Genomic DNA, 11,911 nt, shown 5'->3' on the forward strand with positions numbered 1-11,911 from the left:
CTGACCGGAAGGTGCATGCTTCGAACCCGACCTCTGCCTCTCGACTTCCCCTGTCTAGGCTTGGGCAACCTGGCAGCATCTAAGCCCTTGTGCTTCCTTCGGGTTGCATGGCAGGTAGGCACCGAAAGGGTGTTACAGCTGAATGATTTCTTTGGTTTTTATGAGGGACTAACCAAGTGTTCGCTGCTCTTGTAAGTAGATGGCATCACCGCGCAGTCCTTGTGGAACCATTATCTCGAATATAAACGGTCTGCAAACATATGCCTATAGATGGCGTATGAACCTTTTGCCGTGCGTTCAATTTAGTAACAAGTACAATGGTCCTCCAAGCTACTGAAATGTTTGACCGGACAACAGTATGTTGTGTGTCGACATTAGTCTAAGTGGACGGCAGAGGGATGGACTGGGCAGTATGCGCACTCCAAAAGCTTTGTGCAAAAATATAGTTATCAAAATCACTTTCCACAGACTGCAAGAGGTGAGCGAATAGGGCGTTGAGCACGCCTTCTGACCGACTGAAACCAAACATCCGTTAAAATTTATCGATGAGTTCTCAACTAATATGGACACGTAATTTTATTTTAATCGTCCCATAGAAAATCATTCATTTCGATCTGCCCTTTGAGGAAGATGTCACCAACTATTATACGTTTCAGAATGACATTTTAAAAGATTCGGTGTTTATCGAGGAAACAGTGCGTTCCAATTCGTTAAGGAAAGTCCTGGTACCCGTACGGTATCCACAAGGCTAAACCCAAGTGAATTCAGGAACCGAAGACTGGAAATCCGAAGTGCAGCATAAAAAAACACTTGGGTGAACCCCGTAATGGCCTACAAAACAACGTTCACGTCTAAGTAGGTGCAAGCAATGCAATACCCTGATCGGTCTTCCTAATAAAATTCCCGCCTTTTGCTTCCACTGTTGTTTACCGTCGTGCCTGATTAACCCAATATTCACTCTGAAGGTAAACTGTTCCGTTCAACTAGCACACTAGAACAGCAGTGTTTTCAGTACCCACTGCTTGAAAAAGCGCTCTGTGGTTGGAGAGTGATTGTATCCTAAAAAAAATTACCATTGGTCCTCGAATGCTTTTTTCAATCGCTATCCAAGAAAGCAACTAGTGGTCCGGAGATCCCGTGGAAAACCGGCTCGGACAATTGACCGCTTTTAGAGACGCATCACCTTACGAAAGACTTCCGAATTCATTCTAGTAAGCCAACTCGCAAATGGTTATCAGTCCATCGCCCAATCCAAGTCCAATAAACGGTTTTCGGACAGTGAAATCCAGAAAAAACGTATACCTTTTTGTGAGGGTCGGTGTTTTGTATGTGGTCATATCCGACAATAACAGTGGCCGTTTGACTCAACTAGGTAGTACATAGCTGTTATATTATTAATGTTACTAACCTAACCTAATCGTGCAGCCTAGAACCCTTTCGGTGCCACCAGACAGAAACACGAGGTCTGGGGTACTGTCAAGTTGTCCATGCCATCAAATTACNGCCGATCCGATACGGCCAAATCAGCGGGGTATGCTCGTTTCCATTGACCCTGTAGGAAGCAGTACGATCCGAAGTCCTGCTAAGAAATTTGATGTGCATAGACCATCAAAGTCATCTTAAAGTACTGAAGCTGAGTCAACGCCAACGAAGCTCAGTAGGCTCCAGAAGTCTAGCTATTTTAGAAGTTACTTTACATCTACTTCTTGTGGATATGACCCAGACGCGATATGGAACCCTGGAATGATGCTTTTCCAGCCATCAGAAAAACGAGTTTCACCACAAATCAAGTCTTCAAGTAACTTGTTTAAGATGCGAATTTCACCGCTCCTTATGGAGAATGCAACGGCCAAAGGTACGGTCAAGCTTCGTTTAAGTCCAACATTTCGAGAAATTCCACTTCACGATACGATTTCGAAGCCTACGAACAGCTAACCCAAAACCGTCAGTGACATGTAGCTTTATGGTCTGACTTACGGAAGGCTCCGCGCACATCGTATGCCGATCTGAGGTTTGCTTCGCGGTTTCGGCATAACCAGACCCGAACAACGGGGCGGTATCTGCTTCTGAAGACGGCTGACTCACGAAGGAAATGTGCAGAGGAAGTTGTGGCAATCCAACGGTGCTTCGTTCTGAACACTCGACAGCCTCGCGCTAGATTACAAGAAAAATGAAGTGAAAATAGGTGCGAATCTCGACACAGATCACTTCCCTCACACTGAGAAGAAGTAACGAAACTGAGCAGCGTATGGGACATTTGCAAGGGTAAAAAGTTGTGGTCGCTGATCATGCAGTACAGCATAGGACCGTTCAGGATAGGCAATGGGTTAAAGCACTATCTTCGGGTCGTCCTGTGCACCGGATCGAGTAAGACGGATATAAGTCTAAGCTTTGCTCGAAAAAAATTGCCGTATTTGACCTGATCGCCTCAGTTAACTGATAGCAGTAAACGTGCAATGCACACGTATGGTTCACGATGCCTAACTAGCCCGACTAATCGATTTCCCAAGCTCAGTAGTTGGAACAAATAATCTCGACTAGAGTCGATCCTGAACACATTAGGCCTACTTAAATTATATCAAGTACGTCCGACACAGATTTCGATTTTGTGGCTGTATCCACTCGCTAAATGTACGCCAGCATCCACGTGTACAAAACTCCTGTCCGTACTACTTCCGTGAATCCAACCAAGGTTGATAAAAGGAGAGACCTTGTGTTTTTCAGTAAACGCTAATGATACCGGATGATTCGTTGGAAATTTCGAAACAGAGCAGAAATCCCTTGCAAATCTGAATTGCACATTATTCTTCAGCGGACACCTTTGAGTCCAGATTATCACCAACAACCTATGCGTATCACAGCAAAAACCAAGCATCTGAAACAGATTGGACATAGTGATTTGGCTATCGAACGGATAAGGGATTGTTAACGAACCACAATCAGTATGCGCGGAAGGTCGAATTAGGTGCCACTCGAAGACCTTTGATGCCGGCGTACAGGCGAGGGAATAGGATGGGCAAACACGTATGAGCTCGTTACTAAAAAATACGCTGGTGCGAAAAAATTTTCACCATCGCAGGCGTCAGTTGTCGATTATTTGAAACCCAGGTACTACACTTCTTTCACCATTACACCATATTACTGTTATCGAAGAGAGGCATCAGCACACCGTTTGTGCGGTATTCCAGAAATAATTGTTGACACTTTTGTTCCCAGATTGACTGTGGTATCTGGAAGGTAAGAAAGCGGCCCAATCTACTTGGTAAAGAAGTTTCAGTACACATGAAGCACCAAACCGATGCCGTTAGTGCATGTGAATCCGCATCTTGCAAAAGTCCGAGGCCGAAACTCATGCACTGCCACTGCTGTGTCGGCTGCCAAAACAACAAGAATTGCAAAATGCCGCCGAACATGGAGAACGATCAAAATACATGATCGAACAATGAAAGCCAGTAGCCAGAGGATGGACCGTTAAAAAGTGTATTGCTCACCGCCGCTGAAGGGGTATGGAAGTCGACTAGGGCTGTCCCACGCTTTCCAAGCATAACCGCAGTCACTTCGCCAAACTGTAAGAGAAAACAGAGGACAAGCCTGTGACTAATGTGCACTACAATTGATCAATACTTTTTCAGCTCGGACCTATTCAGCTAATCCAAACAATTCGAATAAGCATGATAAATTACAAACACAGGGGAGATGATTATCCAACCACCTACATACAAGATGGCTGCGTGGAATCCCCACCTGAATGCAGTACATTTGATCTTGTCAACAGTATGGTAAGATGCGCGGCAAATTCAGGTGATAGTCGTCATAAGTATGACTATAGTGACAATGAATGGGTTTAGTTGTTGCATCCTTTCGGTGCCTTACTGCCATGCCACCAGGAACAAGCAGGAGGGATGAGATACTGCCAGGTCGCCCAAGCCTAGACATGGGAATTCGAGTAGAGATCGGGTTCGAACCACGGACCTTCGGGCCATCTCGCTTCTTAGTGACAATAATAACAATAAAGTCAACTAAGCACTGATATCGAAGTAGAATGGAAGGAGAATAAGTGACTTCATCCCGCGCACGATTATCCAGTGCATCAGCCAGACACCCTGTAGTTGTCTGGGTCGTTTACTTTCACCAGAAAGGTTCGAGAGTATGAAGAGAATCCTACAGCTTCCTGGGTAAATCAAAAGCACAGTTCCGTGATGGACCGGTTAGCCGGCTCACCAGCTGCTTCAGCTTCGTTCATCGATGATAAGAAGAGTGAGCGAATAAGAGTCATGCTTTGGAGGTGATGAACCAATTAGCTCCTCGGAGTTAAGTGGTTCAGTTTGTCGAGCACGAAGTGCGACTGTATCCCGTTGCAAAAGCTTTCTCGAGTTCGCGCGTTTGTGCTATCCACTAGTGCTCTTCTCCGATCCTTAGGCCCTTCATTATTCCGTATCTGAGTGTTCAGTGGGCATTGTCATAGTCGTTTGCTACCGGTGTAATGGTGTGTACTACTGGTAAAGCATGCGAGTATTCTATGGTTCGGTATCCAAGCTCCGCCCCCGTATCTGACGGAAGATGGAGTTCAATAGGAATATCGTGCAGCTGGTTTACAATGTTCGTGTATTATTGTATAACAGTCAATGAATATTCTCCTTTCACAGTTTCCTGGGGCCAATGAGAGCTATCGATTATGTGTACATTGGGGTAGCAGGTGCTTTGAACGTGCGCTTACGAAAGCTATGAGTATGGCTTATTTCACCTTTTTCCAGCCTTCATCCAAATCACCACTGTTACCAGTGTGTTCACTGAGTTCTGAAGGCATTTCGACCAACTTAACTCGATACTGCTGGACTACAGGTAAAAAACTGAACATCTTTGCGTGGGGCCGTGTTCCAGAGGAACACAAACGGATATGCGTGTCGCTCCGTAAATACAAGAATCGAACAATCGACGACCAAGTCACCGTCAGTAATATTGATTTACATAGCATCCTAAGGAAGACATTTGGATCCACGTCTGTGGCACGTTCTCATCTCGTGTATAAGGTGTCTGATAACAATGGTCGGTTCGCTATAACAGAATCTGGACTTCAAACTGTATTAAAAAGGCTGTAAACGTCCAAGTTTCGTCATTTACTCATGTTGCGAAAATGGCGATGAAAATGGCAGCAAAACAAAGCTAACTTGCGAGCGTTCAAAGTCCATGGGATGACATCATAAAACGAAGATAATGCTTGACTAGACTGAAGTTTCGCCTTGACATCAAATGAGACGGTGTAGCCTGGGTGCCTCCTACACCTTCGAAGTGTGAATACCACTGCATGATTAGAAAAGTATGGGACCAACCTTGAGCTCGAGACAGCAAAGTGGTTAAGGCACGACCGGAATGTACATGGTTCGAACCCATTCTTTACATCTCAACTGCTCCTGTCTGTTTGGGTAACCAAGCAGTATCTCAGCCCCCGTTATTCCCTCCGGTAGCAGCTATGCACCGAAGGGTATGACAGCTATGTCTGTTTGGGTAACCAAGCAGTATCTCAACCCCCGTGATTCCCTCCGGTAGCTATGCACCGAAGGGTATGACAGCTGAACGATTATCATAATTTATTATTAGTCCTGATTTTCTATAAGACAAGGCGCGGAAAGAACTACAACGGATCTTATCTGCGGTGGTTCAGACCAGTTGTGACACTGTGTCAATAAAGCCAACTATGTTGACGGTCAGAGAAACTCAGTGACAAGATGACTGTCACACAGCGTTACTGTCTTCCCCAACCACTCATGCCCTATCATCAATTCGCTCTCTTCATGTCTATTTCACCACTATTTGTGCATTTCGTGAGATCGATCCAATCCGCCTCTTTGATTGACCAAGGCGAGCGGATCGGAAAATAAACTGTATGGATCATTGTTACACAAGTGAGTTGAACTGATGTCCAATTTATCCTAAGGACTAGGTTTGCCGGAACGGCGTGGTGACCAGGACTCACGCGTCAAAATTTAAAAAATAAAGAACAGTCACAAATCGCGGATGTCCTGACATCAACCGGCGCCGAGGAACTTACTTCCGACAAACACGTGGTTAGAAAGTCCTTCGTGTAACACGCAGCGGCTTCTGGATTATCCGCAACCGTCCATTTCACCTGGCAGAAACATTCAAAGGGAAAATGTCAGGAAGACGGGAAACCTAGAACGCAGACTTTTATACAAAAAAACTATCCGAAACGGCTTAAGCCCGGTTGAAAACGAATAGGAAGAAATGATCGCATTTAGGTTGTCAGTTGCAACCGTGGCAACTGAAATCCATGCCATCACCGACCTAGTGGTACTTTCCATTGCGATGCATCCTTTTAATCTTTGCTCTTGAGATCTCAAGGCCTAGAAGATACTTTCTTGAATTTTTTTGTCGCTTTCCCCCTTGGGGAACATCCCGGCAGAACCGATGAGGAAAAGTCATTCTTCACATTAGCAATTCACCCCACACGAGAGAGCATCACCATAGAAACGCCCTGTGACCAAGATTTACTTGATTATTTGTCTCAAAATGACAGTCAGACATCTTGTCATAAGCACAGCCGGCACACGAACCCGCCAGGTCTGGCCAGTTCACAGTGTCAACACCTTTCGAAGGTAATACGTCTGAAGCAGATGAAAAGTCCACACATTCGTGAGTCCAGTTCACATCGACTCCGCCAGGAAATGCATCTGACGAAGAGAACATTATGATCACTGATACATGTTTGGTGCATGACCCGTCTGAAGGAAGGGATACTATTAGTATAGTACTTCGAGAGTATGACTGAATGGCCTCAGACAACGGGAGATGGAATACGGCTCTCCACATTGCCGATACGATGTCCTTTAGTCTAGATACAACCGACAAGTGACGTAACACGAAAAAGAGCGATATGAACTTTAATAATCAGTGAAAGAAGACCAGACTGGTGCTTTGTGTAATAAAATAAGCATCCCAGTAGTTGGCGACCATCACAATGAGTGATAAACCTATCAAAGCCGGTCACGTAGGCTGAGACACGGTACTACCCAAAACACGAAAACAAAACTGGGAAATCATTCCTAGTAACATAGATGAACCCACCGAAGGAAAGGTTCGCGTATCTTCACTGGTAAATATTCCATATTAACAAGAGAGGAGGCGCTACCACCACGATGGTACCCAGCGACTCTATTGAAACGCTTTCTAAAAGTAACCCTAGATTACCTTCAGATGAGACCACTTGTCGAGAGAGACCACTTTAGATTGGTCTCTCCAGAAAGTAGGCAACTAAAGAGCACAGTCCTAAGACAACTGTTATTTTAGTAGTTTTCTATATTAGCTGTCAGTAGGTAAGTCGCTTTACGGTTGGTGTTTGCACCAAGAATCAGGAAGTGCAAAAACTATCCCTTTGCTTGATCTATGCAGGTGTCCGAGTTTTTGTGTGATAGTATGGTTTCGCAAACGACTACTTGCTTATCTGATACCGGCAGTCGGCTCTCTTCAACACCGTACATAATTCAGAACCATGCATAGAACTATTGTCATTCGGTGTGAAGACCACTGCCGGCGATTGCGTATGACCATGACAAGAACTAAGGAATGATTGGGACTCGAGCACGAACTCAGATCCAATTTACCTGCATTCCAGTTTTGTTGCCAACAGACACTGCGAAAAACCACCAGTTAGCCTTAGCAACATCCCTCGGGATTACGAAGCTGGACCATTTTAGCCGTGACAGCAGAATGGTCCTGGGATTGCTGCCCTTTCTTCCTCAATCCGAAATGAAACAGTTCGATGTAGCTATTTCTGGTTTGTTTGAATCAACAGCCCTCTAGACTATCATAAAGTTTCACTGCCCAACCAGAAACTACTCATCAACTGCAGTAGCGCTGAACTATCTAGCTGAATAGTGAAATGAATGGACCTTGTGCTCTAAGATGGACGCCCAAATGCTCTTGATCAAAGGACGATTGATGTTCCTTAATAAAACTGCGAAAGGCGCAAATTCAACATATGGGCAGCCAAAGCTTCTTTACTTGACCGTACAGCTAAAGTGTCAGTAAGAGACAACGTTGAGTGTAATCCACTAATATGTTTTTGCTATCCCGGTAGAATGAAGCTGAACTATGTAGACAATAGTATTGACACTATAAGGTTGTATCGCAGTGAACCATATGGCAAACACCCAGCCCATGGTTTGGTTGTTTGAACAGAACAGACAACCAACCCTCCACACATCACAGCTCCATACAGTCACTGGATTATTAGCCATATTCATTAAAGTTCTTAGACGGGGCGCACGCGCCACGAGCCTTTGGAAAAGCGCGAAAACAAAACTAAGAGTGTCACTTGTTGGACAGAAAGCTATGCAGTTACGTGAATCAGAGTTACGGATTTCGTATAACTGTGCAATTAGAACACACAAACATAAAGAGAATTTTTCAATGAGACTTGTTGGAAAACCTGGAAAACGGAAGACAGAAGTTACTTTTACGACAGTATCACTGCCCATGCGAGCAGCTTTGGACTGTTCGGCCAACATTTCTTGCTCTTCACGGTGTCTTTTTCGTGCCACCTGAGCATTCATTTCTATCTGTTCTGTTTGTCGTTGCCACTCACGACGCAACTGTTCCGCGACAGCATTCTGTGCTGATTCTCGTTTCTGCTTTTCCCGTTCGAGTTTTGCCTTAGCCTCCTGTGCCTCCAGCTCTAGAGTACGGGTGGAAACGATAGACATAAAATGCATCTAACTTATTAGAGCCTAAAGAAGATTGGATGGAACTATGCGATCATTACAGTGATTCCAGAAGGATATTTGCGAAAGCAGTGAAAGGGATCGCCCATTGAAAATGACAAATTCAAAGCTGAAATGAAACCCCATCTGTGACATCGTGGCGTACCGTGTGAAACAGTTGACGTCGTCAGTTATTCCAAAAGTACTGAGCCAGATAAAATGCATCTATCCACGTAAACGTTCAAGGGATGTAATGTCATCACGGATTCAGCTGGGCTGAGAAGCGAAATGTTGCACCACAAGATGATTCAGGGTGCAGTTTGCATAGCGAACAGAATATAAGGCAGTACTGGAAACCTTAGAGTTAGACTAAGGTTTGGAATAACCTCAGAGTTAGACTGGGGACGAGACGGCCCAATTGGTTAGAGCTCGAATTTACTGACCGGAAGGTTCGTGGTTCGAATCCGACCTCCGCCACTCGACTTCCCCTGTCTAGGCTTGGGCACTGGGCTGAGAAGCGAAATGCTGCTCCACAAGGTGATCAAGGGTGCAGTTTGCACAGCGAACAGAATACAAAGCAGTGCTGGAAACCTTAGAGTTAGACTCCGTACGGACAATATAACATAAACGAATAAGCAGATTAATGATGGATAAGGTTCCCCTGATTTGGTTTGCTTGAAGGACGTGATTGAATCTGCTTCACTCAAAAGCCACCAACAACAGGTTCTAGGAAGCGAGACAAGGCAGTTATATGTCATCCGAAACGTGATTTCGGGTGACTCCACAGACTTCGTCCACCAACGCAAACTTGCATGAGAACTGGACACTGTAAGAATACGTGGATAAATAATCATTATTTAGTCAGCAGTTTTCTCACTTCCACGCTTATCCAAGAACCTGTTGTGGACCACAGTCTCCTCAATGCCTTCTTGACTAAACCACAAACAGTCAGTGAACGTGCAAGGCCAGCTGCTTATTGATCACTGTCGCGTATAAGCTATCAAAATGATACTAAGAATACAACTCATCTGTCAAGGGCGAGTGAAGAAATGAAATCCGTCTCAACAAAAATGGTTATTCCATTGGCTGTCATATAGCCCTGTTACGTTCGGCGCTGGTTCTCATAATAGAACCAAAGATGGCAATGTCTGCCAGTGAGGCCAAAAATAGTAACACGGTTTTAGAAAACATAGGGATGCGGACCTGATCGGCCAAGACGGATCATTTCAAAAGACATTAAAATTATGGTCGAAAGCCGTATAGCGCTGCGGTTAACGGAACTAACAGCGGGCATTCGCCGCAACTGAGCGTTACCTTAAGCCTCATTGACAAGCTATCGATAACTCATGCTGTTCATGTGTTCCGAATGTTCATGTTCAGAGAACCGCTCAGTTGCTGAATCTCCATCTCCTGGTCATTTATGCACTGAAAATTGAAGTCCTATGACCTTAGAAGAGACCAACCCGTAATGTACCTCAGAGACTAAAATGAATAGTCCTACTAGCTGGATGTATGCAGACTTCGTCCAAACTAAACTAAAGCTGTGGTCGACATATCAAGTCGTCATAGTCAAATGGGAAGAATATTTCCAGTCCGGAGCCAACTTGTGAATCGTAAAACCAAACCAAACGAAACAAAGACCTACTTTGTCTCATCTGTTTTCGTTGTTCATCCAGCGCCTCGTAACGCTTCAGAGCCTCCCGTTTGGCTTTCCACTTTTTATCGTATTCTTTCTTTTGGGGAGAAGATAAAAAGTAACGGAATATTAAGCACACAGTTAGGGGAAACTATTGATCAAAAACTGGCCAAATACATTGTGCCCTTCAAAGATTAAATTATACTTCAGCGCGAGTGACACAGGATGACCTAGCGATATAGAGTGTCGAAATGTGTAACTTGCATTGGTTCCACGGTGATGTAGAACTTATATTACCTATCACTCGGTTCAAGTGATTTCACTTTTAACGTTCAGTCGGTGGTAATACCTGTCTACTTCGTTATTTGTTTGTTAAACCAAACACTGGCCTGAAGTTTCTGGCCATGACATCGTCCATGCACATCAACAATCATCATAAGCATCATCATCATCATCACCGGCAAAGCTACGTTGTATTCAACCTCATCATCGTTGACAGCAACATGGCAATCCAGTACCCTACAAACGGCTCGGTTATTGTCTACCATCGTGCTAACCGAGTAAATAGCAGTGTCTGATGAAGATACACTGGACAACGTGAAAAAAAGAAAGAACATCTCGATGCTCACTGGTGTCTTGGGCTCACGCGTCATCGCTCAACAAAATAAACCCATAAATATGTGTCACTGCGTAAAGACATTAGACTGTGCTGTTATAACGAAGTGCTCAAGCTTGGTACAACTGAATCCTTTACTCGATGACATTCGCCTAAACATCAATACTTCAGTTCTCCACCGATAAACTGAATGAAAACCTTCAAGTGGCGCCAGTGTTGGGCGAGCTAAAATCTGAATGCCAAAATGAGTAAATCTATGGTTCATTTCAGCCCTCAAAATTACTGAGATATGGCCGAAGAGGTTGAAGTACTGATCGGACAGGGTTGACATTGGTGGTTCACTGCAATACAACCATAAGGTTCGTCTAATTATGCTTAAAGCGCTAGAGTGAAAAGAAGAGGAAAACGTAGGTGAGGGAGGAGACCCAGTGCCAGCCTATGTCAAGTGTTCTGGGGTGCCTACAACTCCAAGCGCTCAAACAGACAATCTGAAAGGAAACGGACAGCAAGAAGACTATTAATTGCAATGTAGTTAGCCAAGAACGGGCGGGATCACGGTGACACCATCCTGAAAGGCGTAACGCCCTCTTACCAATGCGTACGTAGTCCACCTTGCAGTTTGTGCGATCCCGAAGGAGGCACAAAGAACAAAACTCGCCTCGTTAGACGGTGTTTCGACATGCGTAGCACATGGCCGAGTCGCCGCAGCTGATGATGCTGGATGTTCTCGGTGATTAGAGTGCCAGTTACCCAACCACACACCTGTTTTCTAGTCATCTCATTACTAACATCCTGACGCCATCCACAACCAGCAACGCTTTTGAGGCATCGGTGGTCAAAAACCTGAAGAGACCTCACATCATCTGCCCACAGAAGTCATGTCTCACACTCATACAGTCTTACTGTAGCCTAATACACGCGACCCTTATGATCTAGTGAGAT

General features: G+C 44.7%; 1 protein-coding gene across 1 annotated transcript in view; it reads right to left on the reverse strand.

The window, feature by feature from the left end:
* T265_01909 (hypothetical protein) overlaps positions 1 to 11,911 on the reverse strand; it is a gene marked incomplete at both ends in the record, with an annotated part of 22,809 nt that overhangs the window by 5,923 nt on the left and 4,975 nt on the right. Inside the window, 5 exons of the mRNA XM_009166035.1 lie at positions 1,978 to 2,154; positions 3,492 to 3,566; positions 6,050 to 6,127; positions 8,472 to 8,692; positions 10,363 to 10,450. Of these exons, the coding sequence (XP_009164299.1) occupies positions 1,978 to 2,154; positions 3,492 to 3,566; positions 6,050 to 6,127; positions 8,472 to 8,692; positions 10,363 to 10,450 (639 nt within the window). The remainder of the gene's footprint in view (positions 1 to 1,977; positions 2,155 to 3,491; positions 3,567 to 6,049; positions 6,128 to 8,471; positions 8,693 to 10,362; positions 10,451 to 11,911) is intronic.

The sequence above is a fragment of the Opisthorchis viverrini genome (genome assembly GCF_000715545.1).
Source record: "Opisthorchis viverrini unplaced genomic scaffold opera_v5_21, whole genome shotgun sequence".
Classification (NCBI taxonomy): domain Eukaryota; kingdom Metazoa; phylum Platyhelminthes; class Trematoda; order Opisthorchiida; family Opisthorchiidae; genus Opisthorchis; species Opisthorchis viverrini.